The following is a 24,996-nucleotide window of genomic DNA, read 5'->3' as shown; positions in this document are numbered from 1 at the left end:
ATGATGAGGTGTGGCTTCATCTATTTCCCTGTGCCATTTTGCTTGAAAAAAGAGATGTGATTTTTCATAGTTCACTCTTCCTTGTAGAGTTTTTGGGACTGAGCTTAATCACGGTTACAAGAAAAATAATAGGAAAAGACCCCTCCAAAAATAAACCAGAGGGGAAAAAAACGAGAAAAAAAAATCTTGACCTGCTATTGTACCTATTACACTTCATGGTTTGGTGTTCTGCCTTTGTTGATAATTAAACTCACAGTAGAGTCTGCTGCAGTTTAAAATAGAGTGTGTAAGGAGGACTCCTACTTCAATAAAAGAGGATACGCCGATACCTGTCCTAATAATACAGGCATTCAAGAAATGGAAAACCTTTCTTACTAAGGGCTGAATAGAAATCTCATCTTCTTGCCAGTTTTTGATTCTTGGTTATAGTAATTCTTGTGCTCATTGAAAGCTTTCAAAATTTATTAAAATGGACACAAAACTACTGTTTTTTTTCTTTTTCTACTGTCAGGACCATAGGTGGTTTTTGAACATCTTCCAAAAGCTCAGCAGGTTCCAGTGTTGCTGAGACCCACGTCTCATTCTCCATCTACATTTTGAGAACACAGGCACTGAGAACAGCCTGAGAAAGGGAGAAATCCTATTTAAGCTTTGTTTCATTTGATGGATATGCCAGAAACTGTCTTGGAAATGGAAAAAAAAAAGCTCAGACAGGGAAACTTTTTCAGTTTACTAGTGCAGATAAGGTTAACAGCGTGCAATTAGATGTAAGGAGTTCTTGACTTATTTCCTCTAGAAATAGGATTTACAAGCTTATAACGTCTCTATGTGTCATTGTCAGTCCACCTTAAGAAACATGCAGAGAGGCAGCAGTGTTGCATGACTTGAGGAGACTGGTGGCTGAGCAAGGTAGGGAGGACCTATGAAAGGCTGGAAGCGATATCGAGCCCCTCAAGATTTGGGCATCTCAAGATCTGAATCACACTTCACAATTGTTTTTGTTGTTGTCAATCAGTAGATGTAGCTAGACAGTTTTGATTAAGCAATTGCATTGCATTACATGCTTGGCTAGAGTCTGTTTTAGGGAAAAGGGAAGGCAATCCCAAGATGAATGGCCTGTCTGGATGACAGCCACCAGCAGTAAGGTCAGGACTGAGCAGTAACTGGGGAAGAGGCAATTCCAACTCAGTGACCACCTACTCCAAAAGATCCCGGAATCAGAGAGAGGGAAGAACTGCACCTGCAGACTGATTAGCATGGCAAATAGGGGGTTAGTACTAATTGATGCAAGTCGCATAATCTGTGAGCAATGAATGCTGATGCTTTGTTTGTTAAAATGTACAAATGCTGTAAAGTTTTGATGACTGGGGAGCCAGTCCTTTGTGGGCTACCACCCTGCTCCCTCCTTTGCACAAACCAGAAAAAGAGATCGAAATACCTCGTCTGGGTGTGTGAGCTGGCGCTATGCAACAGGAAAGGAAAGGCACAAGAGAAATATTAAAGCAAAATTCTGCCTTATTAGACCTTAGGAATCCATGAGACATGATAATTGGCTCAATTAGATGGGGGAAGCAAGAGGTCCAGCCATATAAAAAATGAAACTCTGGAAAACCTAGACGGTTTAGTTTTTCTGCCTGGCACTGTTTTCCTGGCCTGGCTGCAGTGGTCAGGTGTGAACATAGGTAATTGAAATGTGGTAGTGCAGAAAGTCTGTCTCAGAATCTTACTTCCCTTGGCGGACACTGCACCAGGCTCGAGCCCCCCCCCCCCCCCCCCCCCCCCCCCCCCGTGACCATTCAGGCAGGTCAAGTTCCCTCTGATCCTCTATGCTCCTTCACAGGGCAGGCAACAGCTGACAGCTTCCGCCCCCCCCCTACCCCGCCAGAAAACACACCACTCTGCCATTGCAGAAGCTAGCTGGGGAAACCCCAAAATCAATGGTCTTGAAGAGCTAGTTGATTCAGGGTGTGGAGGAGAGAGGGCCCAGGTGTGATGACTCTGGCCCACAAAGGAGCAGCTAGACTTTTCCCACAGGGAAGGAAATGGGTACATCTGCCTGGCAGGCTGTTACGCTGTGAGAAAGCTATCAGAGCAAGAAATTCTAGGTACACAGCGCTGGAAGAAATTTATCCTGAAACTATAAACGCTTGAAAACCTTTTTCAGAATTTACTGATGCCACGGCTTGATGATGCTGATTAATTACCCTAGGTGACTAAAGACAGCTAAGTTGCTGTTTCTTCCCCCCTCACAAACACTTTTGCTTTGGATAATTTACCAGCTGACAGTTTCTTGTTTTCCTGACTTCCCTGCAGCCACTAACACATCTTATTAAGGCCCCTTGTATAGTTTCAGCTTCTCCCTTGGCAATGACTTGGCTATCCAGCGTGAAATTTGACAAAGTGCACACTTCAGCTAGCAAGCGCTCCAACAGCCTGCACTCTCAACGCCTGCCAGCCTTCCTCACTCTCTGCTTTCTTAGCTCAGACAGTTGAAGATCGTCTGAGCATTAAGATGAGCAGGCTTGTGAAGCTGGCTTGGTACAGCACAGCAATTCCCCGCAGTGAAAAGCAACACATAAAGACCTCTCTCCTGGAAACAAGTGCATGAGGAAGTGTCAGAGAAAAAGCTGTTTTCGGAAACAAGAAGTGCTTATGTTATATTTTGGCATTTTTTAACACAGTGTAGTGTTTAGCTAGTAAAAAATACCTAGGCCTAAGGTAAATGAAGGCAGTGTCATTGAACACCTGGCACCTGCAGGTGAATAATTTAAAAATAAAGGCTTTGGCTTAGAGAAGGGAAAGATGTGAGGCAAGGAATCTATGAAAATAAAAAAATGCTTTACTATGATATTTTAGGAATGTTTTTTAGTAAAGTCATATGTCATGGAAGAATGTAGCTACATTTCCTACTTCATCGTTGTAATTGTTTATCATCATTGCTTGCAGGGGCATAGGAAGAGAGGACTTCTGCAGCATAAGGAATTCTCAATAGGATAAAGACCATGTGACTAAAGAAAGCCCTATAGCACTAGGTGTATCAGGCAAGCAAGGAGGACTGGAGGGAGTTGAAGTCATCACCTGCATGCTGAGTATAATGTACTAATGTCATGGAGAAGCAGTAGCTAAGCAGGAAAAGGGACAGTCTGGTTTCTTGCAGTTGCAGGGAGGAGTTGCTGGATTCCCTGGTAACCAAGATGCAAACATTTGGTTGTTTTGCATGTTTCTGGATGGGATGCTTTGGCCCCTGATAGGGAGTTAGCTTACACAACAGGCAGTTTGATAAGGGCACTGACAATGTCTGTTTGCTGTTTCCAGTCATCATTAAATCTGGAAAAACCTAGTATCATTGGGTTCCCTGTTCATTACCTCTCCAAAAATAACTAAGGCTGTCAGGAAGAGCAGAAGAGAGATAAGAAAGTGGGATTAAAGGAGGGGAAAAGATAAGCAAGATTCGTGGGTAAAATTGTAGGCAGAAGAGATTATGGTTAGTTTTCATGTGTCATGAAAAGGTGTTGCTTCAGCTGAGCCCTGATTTGGCTCCTTCTCTCAGTGCCTGCTCTGAAGGCTAGATGACTGGCATTACTCTAACTTGTGGAGTCTGCTGACATTTAGGGGAAGTTCCAGACACTAATACTACCAAAATTAGTCCATCTACTTAAGTGGTTTTGGAAGTTTTCCTTGAGGTTTTACTCTTTTTCATTCATGTTTTAACCAGTTCATTTGGACTGAATGAAAAACTTACCTTGGGTCAGTATCCTATGATCTGTTCTAATCAGCAGCACATATGGGGTTCATGCTAAGTGACCTCAGTAATGGCTACAGCTCTGAAAAAACCTGCCTGGGAGAGTGCACAAACGCAGTTCTAAAGCCAGGGCTTTCTTAAGCAGGAATGACTAGTTACATCTCTGTACAACCCTGTGTAGAGAAAGAGGGATGCAGATATTGCTACTAACCATGTAAGCTTTGAGTGTAAGGCTCTGGGGGAAATTAACAAGCAGCTTCTTTCTCCAATTAGTTCCTTCTCTGCAGCTTTGCTTCCCCTTCAAAAGCAAGTAATCTCATACTGCGGCAAGTAACAAGTCTGCAGTCTACAGAACAAACCAGGCTCTGGCTCCCTACAGCTCACCAGCTCAGGGGTTATCAGGGGTTATCTTCTTCGGTGATCCTTGGCTGCCTCAATCTCAAATCCCCTAAGCTCTGCAAGCAGGGTTTCCAAAATAGCTAAATCTGAAGGCAGACTTCTGTGCATGCGTGCACACGTGCGTATGTACACAAAGACAATAAATTATTTGATGTGGATAAAGATATTGAATTATTTCTTAACATTTTTTTTTCTATGTGAAGAAATTCCTGTTTAGTCTCAGATTTCAGAAGCTGGGTTTACAATGCAGGACTTTTGCTTTGTCTTTTGCCTCAGCAACTACAAATCTCTGGAGGCTTTGCAGTGCACCAGAATGGAGGAGGGAGAGTCACACTTCAGCAGACACTCTTTTATAACCTTTTCTGATGTTTTACTGTGTCTTAAATACAGCAGAGACCTGACATACATTCAAATTGCCATGTATTGAAGAATGGAGAAATGACAGGAGAGAAAAAATTACTAGGTGTCCTTCTGAATTTCTAATGACATCATAGTGCTTTCAGAGGGTCAGATCACCTAGGGAAGTCTCATTTTTTATTACAGTTTCACTTAATTTTGAATTAATTTTTCCTCTCACCCCTTGCATGTAAAAGTGATTGCTTTTTTTGCTTATAGATGCCAATTTTGTCACTGTCCATATTCCTGCTCCACTTGTGTATTCCCCAATACAATATTAAATGTATTAGGGACAAGTTTAAGAGGTATCACCAATTACAGAACAGAGATGCTTGTTTAAACCATTGGCATGAGGTGATCACATATCTGACATTGTCAGTGTCAGAAGACATGTTTCACATAAACACACATATTCACATAAACACATATATTCAGATGTGAAATCCTGTTAAATTAGGCCCAGAGAGGAGAATAACTGAGGCAGTTCAAAAAGGAAGGTAGTGGGCTGCAGATACCCAGAACTTATCAACAGCAGATAGACAGGCCTGAGAGCAGAATTACAAGAGAATTATTCAAAATAAAGCTAAGTAAGAGAATGGAAAAATTGAAAAAACGAACTGAGAAAACTGACTGCATATTGTCTGTGTTTGAAACTAGAGGAGAAGAGAAGATAGGGCTTGTTTTTCTAGTCAAATTGTGACACATAAGAAGTGAAAGAATGAGGAGAGAAGGAGCTGGGGAAGCAGACATGCTGAGTGCTGACTAATGGGCAGTATTTCACTAAGGGGTGGCAGAGGACAAGGAGACTGTTGGGAGTGTGTTCTTCCCTCATGGGACACACCAATTTTTTATCTTATGTACTTTTTACTAGTTGACTTAGTAAAGAAAAGCCTGAGGCATGCCACAGCGACTAAAAATATCACCTGGCTGCTTTAAATACTGGTGGCAAAGACACTCCCCAAAATGTGTTCCTACTGGTTCCTACATTTGCCTGTTGAAGACAAGGCTTGGTTAGCTTTCAGTCTGCTGATTTCTCAGCAGATTTGGGAAAGTGTCTCTAGAGAGGGCTTTGCACAGAGCACTAAATTCCTTCTTCTTCCTCAACACACAGAGATGTAAATTTGCTTGAGTGGCTCTTCATAACAGCAGTAGTAGCAACATGCTCTCCTGTAGGGAAAGATGCAAATTCATCTCCCACAGGGATGGGTTTTACCATGTTCTAAAATGTTTGCTGGCTCTGATGAAACAAAAGCCTTCTGAATCACATGAAGTGCACTATATTGCACCTTTCCAGACACTCTGGCATGAACCTTTAACCTTCCAAAGGTTATTTAAGTCAGCCAGTAGCCCTTGACATAAATTGGTGCACGCAACACTGATTGTGTGCTTACAAACTGGAAGCATGCAAACACTTCCTCTGAAAGCTCATGAAATCACCAGCTCTCAGGGCATAAATGTGTCACGCACAACAGAGGAGGTTATACCCAAGAGCTTGTAAAATGGCCACAGCAGTGCACAGCAGTGACTGTCAATATATTATGTTGTAACATGCTTGTAGACTCACAGACAGACAGATTTAAAGTGTTGTACAATGCTCAGGATTCTTCTTGTATTTGACCCCTGCAGTTAAGTGCAACAGTAATGGACTTGAAAGCATATTGCTGCAAGAACTTGCCAAATGGTGATGGTACTCAGTAAATACGCAGTGATAGGTCCCAGGGAGTGTGAATCACATGTTTTTTATGTCTGTAGAGAAATCCTTTTTCCTGAATGCTGAAATTTGGATTTTCTGTGGGAATTTGAAGATTTGAATGACAGGAGAAAGATACAGTTTGGGGAATTTCCACTTACTGAAAGGGAAAGTAAGCTTTACATATGAAATGAAAAGAAGACAGACATTTCTTAGATGCTGTTTTGTGATGCATAAACATTGCCTACACTAGGTTGCTTTATATTTGTTAGGCAACCTTGCCTAGTTTCTGGTTGGAGAGTCTCACTAATTCAAGGTTTAAAGCAGAGGAAAAAACCCATAAAAAAGCAATACAGCTTCTCTTGGATGCACAAATAATGTAACTTTAAGGCATACTACCTAAAGCCATTTTAAAGTGTGAATGGCCCAAAGTTGCTTTTTGCCATGTCCTTTCAAGCAATATTCCTTGCATGTTTTTTTCTGAATTTCATTGCACTAATCATAATCAGCTGAAGTTAGTTACTGAATGCTAACTTTCACGGGCCTTCAGAATTGTGCTTCTGCAAAGAAAGAAGTGAACAGTGTCCACAAAAATGCAATTTCTTTTTAAAATAATGGGTATGGATCATCACAAGAAATGCAAATGCTATCAGTATTCTCAATGGAAACATGAAGTGGTAAAAGTGTCCAGAAAAAGCACTCAGGTAGCCTAAAGGTAGCATAGTGCTCGGGATGCTCATATGTAAAGAGCATGAATCCACAGAACTCAGGCACCTTGATATTTTCTTTGTATTTGGAGACCCTACGAAAGGCCAAATACAAACTTTTATCCTGAACCCACTCACTCATGCTTCTCACATCACAGCAATTTTGCCTTGTGGCAGGTGTTGCAAAGCCTAGAATTAACAGCTGGCCAGTGAAACTGGCAGTAAAACCACAAATTGACCAACTGCAGCAGGAAAACATTTCTCAAAGCACAGTACAATGCATTTAGCCTGTGTTTACACAAAACAGATCATGGTTTGTGCTGAGGGAAAGGACCCAGTGGGAAAACCACCCTGGAGTGTGCTCACGTGCGTCTTGCAGGGTCGGGCGGGAGCACAGGAACGCAGCTGTGGGTGGTGGCTGCAAACAGGTGCCAGCAGCAGACTGTGGCAGCGCAGTTTTGTCCCGAATGAGCACAACGAGACACGTCCAGGTGTAAGTGGAAGTGCAGCTGGCAGGGTGCTGTGCTTGTTAGGTGAGGGAAAACGTGCCGTTTACAGGTGAAGCCAAGGACTTGTGTACACTGCAGAAACATGTCACATTCAGCACAGTGATGGGCCATACAAAAACTGCCTGGGTAGAAATGAGGAGCAGTTTTCTTTGGGAGAATGAAATTTTGAAGCTATCTTCCTATTTCAGTATACATAGCTAGACCAGTATAAACTCTGCTTCTATTTGCACAGTGTCTTCGGTTTCCTTTTTCAGAAAATTTAAGTTTAAAACTTACTTCTCCTCATCTTCTGACATGATCGGCCTGCCATAGTTCATTTCCATTCCAACGGAAAGATTTTATTAAGAGGTGTGTGTTTGCGCGGGGAAAGATTCTGCTTGCCAAACGCCCGCAACAGCCACCGTCCAGGACTCCTTCCTCACCTGCCAAGCACTCTTTGCTGCAGCAATCCGTCAAACCTGCTTTCCGCTCCCGCCGGGGAACGCGGGGTGGGAACGTGGGGTGGGGTGAGGGGTTGGAGCGCGGGGAGGGGGGTACGAGGCGGAGTTGGGTCGCAGGTGCGGGATGCGGGAGGGGCAAGCGGGGGCTGGAATGCAGAGACCAATGTTGCGCAAGGGGACGTGAGCACCACGGGCGAATTGCGGAGGTGGGACGTGGGGCTCGGGGGTGGGTCCGGAGGCGGGATGCGGAGGCCGGAGGCGGGTCGAGAGGCGGGGTGCGGAGGCCGGAGGTGGGCCCGGAGGCGGGTCGAGAGGCGGGGTGCGGAGGCCGGAGGTGGGCCCGGAGGCGGGTCGAGAGGCGGGGTGCGGAGGCCGGAGGTGGGCCCGGAGGCGGGTCGAGAGGGGGGGTGCGGAGGCCGGCGGCGGGTCCGTGAGGAGGGTTGTGGGGGAGGGACGAGGGGCTGTACTTCCGGTTGGTGTTGCAGTTACGCGCTCGCGGAGGGGCTGCCGGGCCGCTGGCCAATAGCGAGGCTTGGCGGAAGCGCGCCGTGGTCTCTGGTTGGCGGGCGGCAGGCTGGAGGCGGGGCCAGGCGGGCGGGGCGGGCGCTCCGCAGGTGCCGCCCCTCAGAGCCGGCGCAGCGCCCGGCAGGCCGGGTCGGGTCGGGTCGGGTCGGTGCTGTGTCGCTGTCGCCGGTGCCGAACCAGGATGCGGCTGCGCTCGGGGGTGTTCGCCTCCTCCTGCCTCGTCGTGCAGGCCTTGGGTGTCGCGCTGTTCCTCCGCGGCTTCTTCCCGGTGCCCGTCAGGTCCGTGCCCCGCAGAGAGGCCCGCGCGGACCCTCCCGCCGAGCCCGCCCCGCCCGGCCCAGGTAACGCTAGCCGCTGCCGGGCGCGCCCCGTCGCTCGGTGTCGCGGAACATCTTTCTGTAGCGCCCTCGTGTTTCCAGACCAGTTTCCCGAGTAGTTTAGAACTTAACTGGTTTTCACGTAGTTATAGATCACAGGCAGGAGTACGTGCTCGCAGTCGAAGAGCCTCAAGCGTCAGCTGTCTCTTTTTTGAAAGTTGTGTTTTCCTGTCGTTTTGTTTCCCTCTACCTGACTCTGATGGAGCCGTTTTGTTTCCCTCTACCTGACTCTGATGGAGCCGTGATACCCGGTCCTGTGCAATGGCCGTTGTTTGCATTAATTGATGCCGCCTCAGCTAAAACGCCTCACGCTTTTCCTACGATCATTCGGTGGTTGTGTTGTGCCCGAGATTCATTGTTTCTGTGATGTTTCTGTGGTATCTGAGTGTCTTAATGGCACCTCAGTGAGACTTTTAACGCCTCAGTAGTGACAAAGCAGGTGTAGTAATGCAGGTTGCCATATGTACAGTATTGCCGTCCATCACCGTTTCTGTGAAATCACCATCTTTACAGGTCCTGCTCCATTCCAGAGCTGAATTTGTGAAACCAGAATTTTCAAGAATCTTTTCAAAGAGCCTGTAGAGGATGTGCTAATAAAGTAGTTGTCTTATATGTTCAGGCACAAATTGTATTAAAGGCACAAATTGTATTGTGAAGAGGACTGTGTACTTGAGGGACTGTTTTTCACCAGTTTGGAGCTTGTAGGATGAAACTTCAGGTTCACTTGGCAGCTGGATCAAGTTGTATTTTGCTCATACAAAACTCTTGATTGGGACACCTGTGGAGCAGGACTGTAAGGGTCAAACTGGGTCTTTAGCTGCTTGATATTTACTGTTAATTCTTCTGAAGTGTGTGACGTTATGCTTGTAGGGACAGGCTTACTTAAATTATGAGACACCGTGGAGAGAACAGAAGGTTGCGTGGCTTAGGGTGGGGTGTGCTGGTATTGCTTAAGCAGGAACACTGAAAGAATCTAATCTGGTAACAGACTGAGTGGTTTCTGCTGAAAGGCAGGTTGATTTTTAGTTGGAGTTTACCAAGGCTATTACAGATATTTGGTAGGCTGCTGTGAGTGAAATATTGCATTCACATGGGATTATTAGCAGAAGACTAATGTAGAAGGAGACTTGTTTGGATGGGAAGGAGATGTCAGACAATTTGGTTTTGAAAGGACTGGTTTGTATTGAAGAATGGAAGTGTGTGCCACAGGGTTCTACAAGCAGTTTAAATTTAGGCATGTCATGAGCAAGCCTAGGTGTAGTAGGCAAAAATGGAGTGACAGTAGAAAAATACTTACTTTGTATAGTACTTGGTAACAATATGCTTGCAGAGTGATGTCTGGATGATAATGTCTGAAGGCAGGGTATTGCTTACTAAACTGTGATGCAGAAGGCTTTCAACCTACTTTAGACCTATTCAGACAAGAATATTTCTCCAGTGCTTCTTTAACTCCTGAATGTTTCACTTGGTGAGTCCTGACTGCTGTTGAGTGCATGCTGTCTTGTCTGTAAGAAGGCTGTGATACTGAATGCTTGCAGCACATTATTGTAATAAGCTCTTGGTATATAACCAGTGGTTTTCTTCACAGAAGTTCAGGTTCGTTTAGAGTAACTGTTTTCTAAGTAACCCTGGCAAAGATAAATAAGCACGCTGCATGGCAAGACTTGTACAATGTGTTGCTTTAGCTGTCTTACAGTAAGTATTTTCACATGGCTTGTAAATGACTACAAATTCATTTGAACTTCTCAACACTTTGACTTTCTGATAAATCACACTGCAGGAGGAAATTAGGAGTAGGGCATATGTGATCTGAACATTTTTGCTGTCCAGCAAGCTTTCACTAAGCAGTGGATAGGGGAAAGATGTAACTAACAGAACATCTGGTGGTGCCTTCTTGTTTTTCATGGAGAGCCAAAGCATACCTGATAAGTTGATAATTCAAGTCCTGAAAAAACCAAAATTATCAGTTTGATTAGGATTCCTTGCAATCAGCATTTTGTGGTTGTTGAGATTTCCTTCTTCTCCCTGCTGTGCCCTCCTCCCCCATTTCCTGATGTGGAAAAATCACTAGCAGTAACTAATCTGTGAATGTCAGTTGGTTGATGCTTATCTACATACCCCAAAATAAAATTTAAAGTGGTTTTTTTTTGATGTTGCTGTGTTAGACACACCATTATCTGCAACCGGTCCAAATTGTCAACCACTTTTGCAGAAAAAAACCTTTACCCTAAAGGACTGTAAAGCCTCTAACTTTATATAATGCATTTACAGGTTCAACATGATGGTGTCTGGGTAGAGGTCTGTGAGTAGGATACATTCTGCTTCCATTTTGCCCTTCTGTGTTTTTTCCTGATAGAGAAATGAGACCTGTAGAGGTTGGAGCAAAAATGCTGCTGTAAGACCTGAATGTCATCATGTGGACCAAGTTCAATGCAGATGAAGAGTTGCTGTGGCCAGAATTAAGTCCATACAAGAGAAAGAGGTGGGCTTGAAGGCATGGTGTTGCCTACTACTTGATGCACAGCAGCATTTTTCTGTATCCACCTATATGTTCAGGGAACTCTGGAATTGGATTTTGGCCCTGCAGCTGCCGTCACTGAACTAGCCTGTCATACAGTTGTCTACCTTGAAAGGAGTGAATGTGCATAAATCTATTCCATACAAGTTTCAGTGAAATTGTCTCTTTCTTTGGAATCTTCCTGTTATCTTGCAGTGAGATTTTATCTTGTGTTGTGATGTGCAAGGTTGGGTATTAGCACAGGTGAATGCTGTGACTTTTTTCTAACAGAAGTTGTCTGTCAGATACAATTAGTTCAGCTTTACTGAAGTAAAAAGAGAGGAGGTAGCAGCTATTCCTTCTTATTACTTTGAACACTTTCTGTTTTAAAGCTTTTCCTTAGTTTTCTCAATTTCATGTCACACATTCCTTTCACATCATGTTTTACTTCCTAAAGGTGGTATTGGAGTTGTTGTGTTATTCCTGTGCTGGATGGCTTGAAAACTCATCTTCTTCAGATTACTTCTCAGGTTTGCTGCTTGCAGCTTCTTGTTTCTGGGTGTAGAATTAATAAAGAAGTTGGAAACACTCATTTATGGATGAAATTGTCCCTTAGCTTCTGTCTTGTCTTTGGTAAAATTTTTTGAAGACTTTTTTATGTCCTGTTTTTGTTGCTTAGGAATGGTTTCTAACTGGACCAAGATTCCTCCACCACTTTTCAAAAAAGTTGTCATTGTGCTGATCGATGCTTTGAGAGATGATTTTGTGTTTGGATCCAAAGGTAAACAGTTCATGCCATATACTACTCAAGTGGTTGAAAAAGGGACTTCCTACAGTTTCATTGCTGAAGCCAAGCCACCCACTGTGACTATGCCTCGAATTAAGGTAAGTGGGATTTTTTTCTGTTGTTTCATTGGAGAAGCTTTTGAAGTGTGAGGTGTTTCATATGCTTGGAGTTGGCATAAAGGAAATATGTGGTGTGAGTTGCAACCTATGGCTGAATGTCTCTTTGCTGTAGTAGTGCATGTGATAGACTCCTGATTTGCCATGGGCAAGAGGTTAAGGACAGGTAAGACCCTAGTCCAGGCTTAAATGATTGCTGTAGCCTTTTTATTTGTAATCAGGGGAAGGTGGTAGTTTCTTAGTTGCCCGGTTTTCCAGTTGTCTTCTATCTAGGAACATTTTTATTGTATTTCTCTGTGTTCTTGTAACTTCTGAGAAAAAATCCGGTTTAGTATAAAATTGTTTTGTCATAGAGCTGAAGAGCTTAAAAAGGAAATTCTGCCGAGTTCCAGGTAAATAAAAGATGAATTATGTTGGTGTCATCAAAATACTAGACCATCCAGGCTGGTAGATCTGAGTAACACCTCTGTGCGCTGAAGAGGCTGAGGGAGTGATCATTGGTAGGTCAACTAGCAGGAGAGTGAGGGAGACACAGTCTGGTAACTCTTTATAGATGGACTTCGGTGCTTCTTCTAGAAGTTTCTTACTGTTTTGAAGGTACTGTTGTCGTTAATATTGAGTCAGTTTACTTACACCTAAATTGTCTTTTGGTGGTTTAATGACCAGCAATCAACTGTTTGTGTGATGAAAAGACTGAAAGTGTTTTTTCTGTCCATTAATTGAGACATGAATATTTTTACTTTTTGTAAAGCAGTTATCACAGACATCAACTAGCACTGTGTTGTGGCAGATGAGGTTATATGGCAAGACAGCTTGTGTTCTTTTACTTTGTTATATTTTCTTACCAAAAATATGATTTGTCTGCCATCTGGCTTACTCCTTCCTCCCAGTGCTCAGAAGACAGTAGCAATAGAAGTTTCCTGTTTAATGTGTCTCTTTTTTCTTTTATTAGGCTTTGATGACAGGTAGCATACCTGGTTTCATCGATGTTGTTGTGAACCTCAATTCTCCAGCTCTCCTGGATGACAATCTGATATGGCAGGCAAAAACAGCTGGGAAAAGAATAATATTTTATGGTGATGATACTTGGGTCAAATTGTTCCCAAAGCACTTTGTGGAATATGATGGAACAACATCGTTTTTTGTGTCAGACTTCACAGAGGTGAGAGGTTTTTTATGAACCCCGAGTTAAGTGAAGTGAGTACAAACAGACAGTGTCAGTTGCTGAGAATGAGTGAGTAAAGCTATCCTTGTTCTGAAATATTCACCGGGCAATTAAGTAGAAATTGAATTTGTATGTCATTTTGCTGTGGGTGCTGTAAAGCTAAGCATTTGAATCCGTCATGCATCTGCTGTAAAGAGTGTTGGGATGATAGAGTAGTCATCAATTTATCACTCTATAATTTAACTAAACATGCTATTTTCTCATAAAACTTGTTGTGGTTGGAAGTTAGGCTAGTTGCTTTGTTTAAAAATTCTACTGTCCACATTTTCAGTTTGCTATCAGATATTTTTAGTTAGTGCAATCTTTAAGAGGTCCACTAATATATTAGCTTGCTCTCTTAAAGGTATACTTTTATAATATTGCATCACTTTTGTAATTGCAATGGGAGCAGTGTTTCTTTACGTTGAAAAAGAGGGAGCCTAGGAAGTAAGTGAAACAAATTCTGATAATTCTTACTCTGGGCACATTAGAAGAGTAAATGCTTTGACAAATTTACTTCGTTTTTGAACCTTTATGGTTTGTAAAACCTCAAGCCATTGACCTGCTGCCACTGACTGAAGTATTTTATTATTTAAAGAAGTTAGAAAGGTCTGATGTGAATTGGAAGACATGTTTAATTGGTTGTATTGATGAGACTTGCAAAAGCTTCTACCTGGAGTAAAAAGTGCAAATGTTCTACTAGATCTGTGGTTATGTGGCTCCCTAACTCTTTATGCAGTCCTTATGCTGTCTTAATATAGTGTATTAAACATAGCTTTTTATAGTTCTTTTGGTAGTTATATACAGACTCAACAAAGTAGTATCACATGGGAAATATTATAGGGATTTTTAATAACTGAAGAGAGTATATGCAACTAAAAATGTATTGTCAATCTAAGCAGGAATACAGTGGAGTTAGGCTCCAAATAGTACTTTTCAAACAGTTTTTCTTTCTCACTATTTTGTCAGTTCTTTTACTCATAGCAAGTACCATCTTCTTGTGTTTGCACACTAGCAAAAATGGAGTTGAGAGATTAGGGTTTGTTGTACCCCCGAGTTTCCCATCACTAAATTGAGATGTTTTGTACTTGTGATATGATGTATCACATGTGAAGAGGTAATCTGGAGTGTGCAGGGTGAAAGTGACTGAAAAGTTCTTGGAACGGTTTTTAAAAGTTTCTGTGGAAGCTTGGCAACCAGTTTGCCTTCTCTGCATGTAATCTGATGTGTCCCTACCAGAAAAGATTAAATGGGGTGCAGAATCTGTTTTGTTAGACAAATACATTTGACTGCCTGACATTGAACTAATTAGTTTTTTTTCTTATTAACATTGCGTATGTAATCTCATCAACTTCTATGGAATTTTCATGGCTAGTATAGTTAATTTTTTTGTATTTTTTTAAAGAGTGAAGTTTTTTTTTTACCTTATAGTTGTTTTCATTTTCTTTGAGGTTGATGATAATGTTACCAGACACTTGGATAGAGTGTTAAAGAGAGAAGATTGGGATCTCCTGATACTGCATTACCTGGGGTTGGACCATATTGGTCATATGACTGGGCCAAACAGCCCATTAGTGGGACCAAAACTTCGTGAAATGGATAACATACTGAAGAAGATTCATGTTTCCCTTCTTTCAAAGGTAATACAGCTTCTTCTGTTAGTTGTGGACTGACATTAAAATGCTTGCTGGTTGTTGTTGTTAGCTTCTTTATTCATAGACTAAAGTGTGTATTCTGTTCTTTGCTTCCTGGGCTATTTCCCAGTGTAGCATTTTTAAGAATTTGGTGGCTGACCTTAGTAACATCTGCTAAGAGCCTCTTCTGGGCAGCTGTGGGAAATAACATCCCCTTGATGTGTGGGAAGAAGAGAGGAATGCCTGCCAAAATTCTCTCATCACTTGTGAATTAAAATGGTTATTGGTGTGCTTTCTAGTAATGAAATTCTGCAGAAGTAGTAATGGGCATTTGTAGCTAATGGCTCTGATGTCCGGAATTATGAAGGCATACATAATTCTTAGATATTTGATAAATTCAAATGGAAGTGGTGGTCTTAATCTGCATTTTTTTTTATGGTAAATGTCGCACATCTGAGTCTGTTTTTAACTTTGTAAATACTAGTTGTCACTTACATAAGCAGTCTGGATACTGAAATTCCAAGTCCTAGTTCCAGGTGGCCTGAAGCTCTTTTTATTGTTTGTTTTTGGCTACTGCAATTCAGAATACCTGATCGTGAAATTTAAATAATATTTTTAGTCAAGTGGTTACTATTACATGAAAAGAAAGGCTAAGTCCTGTGTGTGGAAGTTCTATGAATGTTACAGTTGTTTTGCTGCTTCTTAGTGTCTGTGCTTTTGCCATTTATATTCAAGCCTTTATCTCTGTTTTAGAATACAGACATAATAAAAGCACTTTATTTTTTGGATAGCATGTGTACTGGTAATAACTAGAGATGATACAAAAGTACCTTGTTGTTGAATGACTGTTAATTTTCTGATGCTTTGATTTGTTGCTCAAAATTCTTGGACAAGCCTCACTTAAGTTTCTGTTTCTCTTTCTTCAGAAACATATACCTCATTCAACATCATTCTTCAACAATCATTATCAATTACTCTTCATTGACTGTCATATTTAAATCCCAAATCAGTCAGATTTCAATCCCTAAAGCCCTTGGGAAACTATAGACTATTAGAAACAGGATTATTTTTTAATATTGAATTGATAGTATGTTAGTATTTACAATATTAATAATTTGGCATTTATATTAAAACTTAGAAAAACTGAAGAAATTAAGAGGGGAAATATTTCTGTGTTAATGATGCTCTTCTGGGACTCCTGATTTTCTTCTCATGGTGTGATAGCCTTTATTTAATCTACCAGAGAGTTTCTTGTAACTCTGTAAATTCAAAATTCTTTAAAACAGCTTTTTTTGTGCCTTTTTTTTTTTTTTTGCTATGATACTGACAAGTGTGTTAGATATGAATGTGTCCTACTTTTAAAAAGTACTATTACTGAGTTACACTTTATTGCAGCGATCTCTTATTATCTGCCCCAGGGTGAGCAAGTTTCAAAACTAAAGTTAATTTTGAGACATATTCATGTTTGAAAATGATGAAGATAGTGAAATTATATAAATGAATAGTGTTTGTGTGGTAACTTAGATTTTTTCTGTGATTTTCAGGAGGAAGCTTCTCTTCCCAATTTGTTAGTTGTTTGTGGGGATCATGGAATGTCTGAAACAGGCAGTCATGGTGGTTCTTCAGAAGGAGAAGTGCACACACCACTATTGTTTATCAGCTCTGCTTTTGGGAAGAGGAGTGGTAAGGATCAAAGAAGCATGATTATTTTTAGAACTGCTTTTAGTTTATGGAATAGAGTTAATTTTCCACTTAGTGGTTGGTACTGGACTGTTTTCTGGATTCAGTATGAGAATAATGTTGATAAGAGACTGGTGTTTCGGTGTTTACTCTGAATCAAGGACTTTTCTGTTTCCCATGCTCTGTCATTGAGCAGGTGCAAAAGGAGCCATTTAGCAGTGCATAGCAAGGACATCTGACCTGAACTGGCCAAAGGGATATTTCATACCATGGAACATCATCCCTAGTATATAAACTGGGGCTGCCAGTCACTGCTTGGGGATGGACTGGACATTGATCAGCAAGGGGTGACAAATTTTATTGTGAATCACTTGTTTCTCTTGCGTTTTATTCTTCCCCCTGATTTCTTTTCATTACTATTATTAGTATAATATTTAATTTTGTTTCAATTATTAAACTGTTCTAGTCTCAACCCATGAGGTGTACCTTTTCTTTCTCCTCCCCACCAGGATGGGGGGGAGTGAGTGAGTGAGTGTGTGGTACTTGCTGTAAGATTCCAGTAGATACCAGTGCATAGTGTACTCTAACAGGATGGGAACACTGCTACTGTATATAACTGTAACAAGAATAGCAGTAATAATTATGTATAGATTAAAGTAGTTATTATTGTAAGGGAAAGGGGGGAGGGAGAGGAATAAAACCCAAGAGAAACATGTGATGCACAATGCAATTGCTCACCACCTGCTGATTGGTGTCCAGCCCATCTTCAAGCACCAATCCACAGCCCCCAGTCAACTCCCTCCAGTTTGTATACTGGCTATGATGCTTTATGGTTTGGAGTATCCCTTCAAGCAGTTCAGGTCAGCTGCTCCAACCGTCTTCCTTCCCTGTCTTCCCAGCTACTCATGCTTGCTGGCAGAGCACAGGAAATGAAAAAGTTCTTGATTTAGTGTAAGCCCTTCTTACGAACAGCTAAAACATCAGTGTGTTATCAACATTATTCTCATACTGAATCCAAACATAGCTTCTGTATCAGATGCTAGGAAGAAAATTAACTCTGTCCCAGTTGAAACCAGGACAAGAACACACTGGCAACTCTTAATTTATATTAGGCTAGAATTCTTTCTGAAAAGTGCTTTGGTTTGTTTTACAGTTATTTGGGAAAGCCCATTCTGTGTGATCTAAAACTCTGGTTTCCGCCAAAGTTAGCATCTGTATCTCGGTGAAACCAAGAATCACGAATCAAGCTTTGTAACAAGTGAGAGAATTGTGTATTTCTGAGATGATAATCTTTTCCAGCACTCTCCTGTACGAATGCTGAGTGCTAATGAGATCTGTTGTCAGCATACTGGGCTAATGGTAAATGAATAGGTGTAGATCCAAAATCCTATTTGAAGTGGATTGAAACTCTGTCTTTCATGGCCAGAGTATTTCCCTGGCTTCCATTCTTCTCTCTGAGACAGCTAGGATAGAAGAATGAAAATTTCTCACATAGAGTTCCCCAGAAGGAGGAAGAAAGCCCTTGGGAGACTAGAGACTATTGGAAATAGGATTATTTTTTAACATTAAATTGATCTGACCCTTGTGAAAGGGTAAAAGGTGATGGCACTGGTAACATGACTATTGATTGCTAAGTCTTAAGGATAGGATATGGACCATGAGTGTGTTTACTGTATAGGCTGGTTAATATTGTTATATTAACCAGCCTATTTTATATAATTGATGTGAGTTTACATGATTCTGAAGCTGATTTTCTACTTGTGGGTAATGATAAAAAATAAAAACCAGATAGTTAAAGGCAAGAGGCAGTGAAGAAATGGAGTGGTAGAAAATCTTTAGTCTGCTTTGTAGAGTTATGCTTAAACAAACTCCTTGACTGAGTGGATTGGTGGAATGCAGTTATACCAGGAGTGAATATTTTCCCCAAAATAATATTCCCTTCTGCCTTTCATTCTGCCACTTTTTCATTCCCATGTGATTTCTTTTCTTCTAAAACCTGTGTGCAGAACCTTGATTAATTTATCTTGCTGGAAGTTCCTGTAGCACGGTGGAGGTAGATTTTCCTGTTGTTTGTGAAGTTGTTATCCAGCTGCAATAGAAAGCACTGCTTGAGGAGTCCTTGACCTCTTCTCAAGTCTATAAACAAAACAAAGTCAAGAGCGGATCAAAACTCTTTGCTAAATTTTTATTTTATGAATTTCACTAGCATGTGTTGACAGCCAGGCCACAAGAGTATAGATTCTGTAAAAGCAGTCTCCTATTCATTGGAATTAGTTTCTATGAGGTTTAACCTGAATGAGCAATTCTCACAATTTAGTGAAATGTATCTATTTACCTGTCTTTTGGGATAGCATTCGTGATTTCTAATGCCTTTGTAAATATCCAGCAGTTTACTTTTCATTGGTACAGTAATCAGGATTCTAGTGACTGCTCCTTATGATCCTACTGTAAACAAAATGTACTGTGGTTAATTTGGTAGACCTCAAAATAGTAATCCTGTGGGCTTTTTACATTTAGTATGCTGTCAGAGTATCACTTGTATAGCCTTCTACAGAGATGTGTCACCTATGATTGGCTAAATGTGTTTGGGTAGTTTGGCTTTTTTTTACCAGTTAAGAACTTGCCTTTAAAGATAAAATCTGAAAACTGCTGACATACAGGCACTCATGCAAAGAGGCTTTATGGATTATGGATGGCGTTCTGTACAAGTTTGGGTTTAATCAGAGCTAGATGAGAAATGAGGCAAATTTTAATGCTCTTAAAAGCAGCCTTGAGAGGAATAAAGACTATATAGCATTATTTTTATACTGCATTTAAGTCAAAACACTCAATGCCTGAAGTTACAAAGAGGATGAAATAAAAGAATATAGAAAAACACTGTTACCTAAGTAGTTCAGCATGAAAAGAAACAACTGGCAAGACAATCTTAAACAGAAGGTTCCTTATGCTAATAAAATTCATGTCTGTAGATTTCTGTGGGACTGAAGGCTAATCCTGATAACTGCAGTAAGTTAATGGAATCTTACACAGGAACCTTTAAGAATCACTTGGTTTTCCTGCATGTAGCCATGGATTTGGAGCCTCAGCATTCTTTACCTGATATCTAATTCTGTTTTCCTAGCAACCTGATATTAATTAAATCTTGAGCTGTTGTGATTATATTGAGATGCTTCTGGAATGCTGTCAACATTATTTTAGATTCTCATTCTTTGTTCATATATTAAATTGGCCTACTGTAGTGCTTTCTATTATTTCTAATGTAAAAGTTATGAAACCCTCTTAGGATGTAGGCTGCAATTTGATATTAAGGTGATGTCCTGGACCATCTGTTTTCTTACTTCTACTTGTATAACATTTATTTTGTGTTTACAGTAGTTATTAGCATTGAAGAGTGGCGCTGGCTAAGAATTTAATAAATATTGGATTTACAGCAGCAGAAGATAGCAGCTGAAAAAGATCAGTCATGTCTCTGTAGACCACTTAAAATAGCTGATCTAGCACAAATGAAACAATTTTGAAACTAATAAGGTGCCAGCTGTCTCTGGAGAAATAGAATGGGCTGTTATTGAAATACTTATTTTCCTCTCCCTTTTTTTTTTCTCTTTTTTTTGCTCATTCTAGCTCCTCTAGCCCAACCTCAGCATGTGCAGCAAACAGATTTAGCTAGCACACTGGCAATAGGTCTTGGCCTACCAATTTCAAGAAACAGTGTTGGGAACCTTATATTGCCAGTTGTTGGAGGCAAGACAATGAGAGAACAGCTACGTTTTGTGCACTTGAATGGGTTCCAGCTTAGCAGATTGCTGCAAGAGAATACGCCTGCATATGAAAAAGGTAAATTAGCTAAAAAATGTTACTGATATACTAAAAGAAGATTGTTTATAAAACAGTTTTGACTAATAAATTCAATAGTATGGCATTGCACTGCAAGCTAGCTATTCTTCTGAGGGCAGTATTCAGAACAGTTGTACTGAATTCAATCTTTACTGCAACCTACTTTGATACGCTGCTTCTGAAAACAGTTTTTTAAATGACTGCTAATATTCCTAGTTGGCAAAAGAGCAAAAATAATGATGGAGTAAGATTAAAGTAAAACTGCCAGTGTAGTTAAATCTCAGTGATTTCATAACTGCTCTTTGTGAGGTGTTCTATATAGGGCACTGACTCTGAGCTATTTGGAGAATTAACACAATGGGCTGAATTTTCTAGTTTAGATAAAAAGATGCTTCAAGTAAAGTTGGGAGATAATTTAGGGTAAGTTATCTTTTTATTTCATTTTCATGTATTTACTTGGAATGAGAACCTAGAGAACTGCTTATTAAAAATGCAGGAATGTGTGTGTGTGTATTTGGAGGAAAGAATAAAAATCAAGTAGAAAAAATAAACCAAACCTAGCAAAATGTGGTATTTCATTAGGAAGCATGATACAAACTGCAGTATAAATAATGAAGTTAATATGATAATTTTGTGAAAAAAATTGAGTCAGAGGGTGAAGGAGCATATTTTACCATTGACATTAGAAAATGTTGTCTTAAAGTGACTGTGGAGCTTGTCAATTGATTTGTAATCTGATGAATTATTAAAATAACTAGATGAGAATGCAGAGCTGTTGTACTGCTAGGAATAATTAAAGTGGATAGCAATGTAGATTTTCGCAAAATGATTGTTCTAGGTCAAGAATCAATTATCTTTCAACATCACAGCTTCTAACCATAATTAAACCTTGTCCAGGAATCTCAACAGAACAAATTCTGCTTGTAGCAACAACATGTCTATAGCAGGACCCATGCTCTATCTCTTCTGACATTTTTTTCTGCACAGATTTCTTCACTTAACCCAGTTGTGTCAAGTGAGGAACTGCCCTGTTCAGGATATGACTGTGTTGTTGAAAAATACCATCACAAAACTCCATTTGACAGTATTTCTGCAAACACTGATGAAGCAGGCTGGAGTTTCTACCACCTTCTTGTTTATATCTTCATTTTAGTTTTATTTTTTGTCTGGGAACAGCTTAATTTCAACTTGTTGCTTTTACCTGAGAAATTAACGTTAAAATTGCTGAGGATCAAAATGTGAGAATTTTTTATGGTGCTTGCTTGTGACTGCAAACTTGTAGAGGTGTGACTGTACTGGAAAGAGTTTGGGAGGCAAAGCAACCACCAATGACTTTTCTCTCCTTTCAGTTATTGAAAGTCTCAATAACATGGTGCAAATATAGGTCAAAGTCATGGTAGCTTTTTTTACAGAGTCTTAATGTCAATTTCCCCTGTTTCTATTGACTTCTTAGAGGGGGTCTTGTTTTTCTTTGAGTGTCCTAGATGTGCAAGGCTATAGGTTATTGCTTTGGTCTGTTCAGTTAAGACTGGCAGGAAAGTAGTACATTCTGTTTGTTTAGTGTTGTTTGAATGATGTGGATACTTCAGGCCTAGAAGTACTAAAGACAGTGTCACTAACTCAGTGACTAATATGTGTAATTCAAGAGCATGCATAGATGGCCATTTGTTTTGCATGGCTTTTAAGTGAAGATAAATGCCATCCCGTTATCCCACTACCGAGACATACACATCTGTCAGGATTCCCCTAGAAGGAGGTTACCTTGCAGAGAAGTTACTGTATTCCGTAATCTGATTCATGTTCAAGAAGGTTGCCAGCTTTTAAAAAAAGATAAAAAGGAGGATCCTGGGAACTGCCTAACCAGTCAGCCTCACCTCTGTACTTGGTAAGATCACAGATCTTCCTGGAAGATGTATTAAAACAGGTGGAAGACAAAAAGGTTATTGGAAATTACTGACACTACTTTGCCATGGGCAAATTGTGCTTGGCTAATTTAGTGCCCTTCTATGATGGAGTAAATGCATCAGTGGACAAAAGATGTGTCATCTACTTAGACTTTTGAAAGGCCTTTGGTAAGGCCTCCCTGAACATTCATGCTGCTGTTGTTAGAGTGATATGGTTTGACAAATGGACTCTGTAATTAATAAGAAATTGACTGCATGTCTGTAAAGTTGGTGGCTTAATGTGTAATTGGAAACCAATAATGAGTGGTGATATAGCAAAAGATGTCTCCATTAACAGTGCTGGCGATGAATGAGATAATCTTAAAAGCAACTTCCAACCTGAATAATTCTACAATTCTAAGATTGTAAGTTGGGAATGTGAGGAGGGAAAATTATCTTTATGTGAGAGAGCGGTGACAGGCATGTAGCTGTTCCTGGGAGTGAATGATGAAATAGTTGGGAACTTCTGGCTCAGGTTTAGTGCACAGACCAACATGGGCAGTATTTTATGGGTGTCAAGGGAAGGCATTTGAATTGTAAGGAATTTGTAGCTTTTCAGACAAATAGAAGAGGTCTTAGTTTCACCATCCATGGTCCTCATGTGGTGCTTCAGCCATCCTGTTGCATTTCAGGCTAGATAACTAGATAGTGAGATGGACTGAAAAGTGGCTCACCTGGTGGGTTCATGTGAATGTGATCAGCAGCACAAAGTCCCCCTGAAGACTATTGTGATCAACCACAGGGCTTGACTCAAGCCAGAAATTGTCGACATCTTCATCAATGACCTGGCCAGTGGGACATAGTGGTGTCTCAGCAAGGGAAGGACACAATAGAAATCTGGGAGAAATGCTTGATGTAATAGGTGGGTCTCCTGCCGCTCAGAAGCACTTTGACAGGCTGGAGAAATGGGCTGACAGAAACCTCTTAAGGTTCAGCAACAGGAAATGCCAAATCCTACACCTGGAAGAAGTAATCCTGATGTATCATAGCAGATTGGGTTTTGACTGACTGGAGGCAGCTGGAACCACCACTAGGTGACTGGGGACACCAAGTTGAATATCAAGCAGCAGAGGACCCTCATGAAAGGAAGGGCCATAGCATCCAAGGTGGCATTAGGAGGACAGTCATCAGCTGGTCAGTCCTGCCTCTTGTATCGACTGTGGTGAGCGGACATCAGGAGTCTTGGGTCTGCTGCTGGGCTTCTCAGTACCGTAATTTAGTGGCTATAAGCTAGTAAGTGCAGTGCATGGTCATGAAGGTGGTGAAGGGATTGGAACATCTGTCATATGAGGAGGGGCTGAGGGTGCTAGGACTGTTTAGGAGGGCTCTTATCAGTGTAGGTAATATATGATGGGAGGGAGTAAACAAGATGGGACCAGGGTCTAATTGGTGGTCCTCACAAAAAATTTGGAGGAAATGTTTTTAGGTCAAACACTGTTTTTGTCAAACAATGTTTTTGTCAAACACTGGAATGAGTTGGCAAGAGAGGTTGTGGAGGCTTCATACCTGTAAACCTTCAAGACCTGACTAGACACAGATCTGAGCAATCTTCTTTAACTCGCCCTACTCAGAACCTTTTAATCTGTATTTGTAGAACATCTGAACACTCATCAGAGTTGTGCAGACAGCTCTTGGGCTGTCTAATTTCTGAATGCCACAGACAAGGTCTTCTGCCAGGTTTTTTTGAATGAAAGAAACCCCAAAAGATAGCTGGAGTCAGCTGGACATCACTCCCATTTGCTTAGTTGGACATCACTCATATTGAAACTGCTGCTGCAGTTTCAAGCTTTCCAATGCGGATTCTCCTCTAGTAACAACTAGTGGATCAAAGCATTTCAGTTCAATGCTAAGAGAAATGCCTGTGACTGGAACTTCAGTTTAAAGTGAAAGATATACTTGAAAATGCTTGCAAGGATAGCATAAGCCTTGTTGCTTTAAAAAAAAAAATTTTTTGACTCTTGAGGTCAAAACCAGTAAGCTCCACTGAAGGGGAAAACATGGCATTCTTGTCCCGTCCTGTAATTTACAGCACAAGGGTTAGAGCACCAGCTGTTGGGACCATGCGGGTGATGACTGAGTCAGGAAAAGATTCACCCATTTTAAGCTATATCATAGAATGTACATTCAGTTTTGGTGGAATATTAGTTTCCTTCTTAACACAGTGAGATGAAGTCAGCTGTCAGTTGAGTTGAATTGCTGTCAGATGGGAAGGCAGAATGATTTTAACAAGCTGTTTCATGAAGAAGCCATAGATTTCCGTGAATTCAGCTGCTCCAATGTTAAGAGCAAACTGTAACAGTACACAAAAATTTCTTTTCATCTTCAAGTGTGTTTTAAATATGTCTTTTAGTAAATAAAGAGCAGAATGAAGGCAGGTCAGTAATGTTTCCCCTGCCTTTTTTGTTCATATAAACATGCATTTTCGAATGAAGAGGTGGCACAGCATTTCATGGGACTTGGGCTTTGCTTTATTAAGGTTCAAAACATATCATCAAGTTTAAACATATCATCAAGTA

At 40.9% G+C, this 24,996-nt stretch overlaps 1 protein-coding gene across 3 annotated transcripts in view; it reads left to right on the top strand.

Annotated features, from left to right (window-relative positions):
• The first annotated feature begins 8,553 nt into the window (after positions 1-8,553).
• Positions 8,554-24,996, top strand: part of PIGG (phosphatidylinositol glycan anchor biosynthesis class G (EMM blood group)) — a 79,538-nt gene continuing 63,095 nt past the window's right edge. For 2 of the 3 annotated variants that reach the window (XM_084225818.1, XM_084225817.1), the window contains exons 1-6: positions 8,554-8,749; positions 11,962-12,167; positions 13,138-13,347; positions 14,841-15,029; positions 16,568-16,706; positions 20,325-20,537. In XM_084225818.1, the coding sequence (XP_084081944.1) occupies positions 8,590-8,749; positions 11,962-12,167; positions 13,138-13,347; positions 14,841-15,029; positions 16,568-16,706; positions 20,325-20,537 (1,117 nt within the window). In that variant the 5' untranslated portion in view covers positions 8,554-8,589. Of the gene's footprint in view, positions 8,750-11,140; positions 11,268-11,961; positions 12,168-13,137; positions 13,348-14,840; positions 15,030-16,567; positions 16,707-20,324; positions 20,538-24,996 lie in introns of those variants that run through there. The other variant, XM_084225819.1, reaches the window with a different exon arrangement.

This window comes from Fringilla coelebs (genome assembly GCF_963513975.1).
Source record: "Fringilla coelebs genome assembly, chromosome: Z".
Classification (NCBI taxonomy): domain Eukaryota; kingdom Metazoa; phylum Chordata; class Aves; order Passeriformes; family Fringillidae; genus Fringilla; species Fringilla coelebs.
Note: the sequence above shows the minus strand (reverse complement) of the source record. Positions and strands in the feature narration are given on the sequence as shown.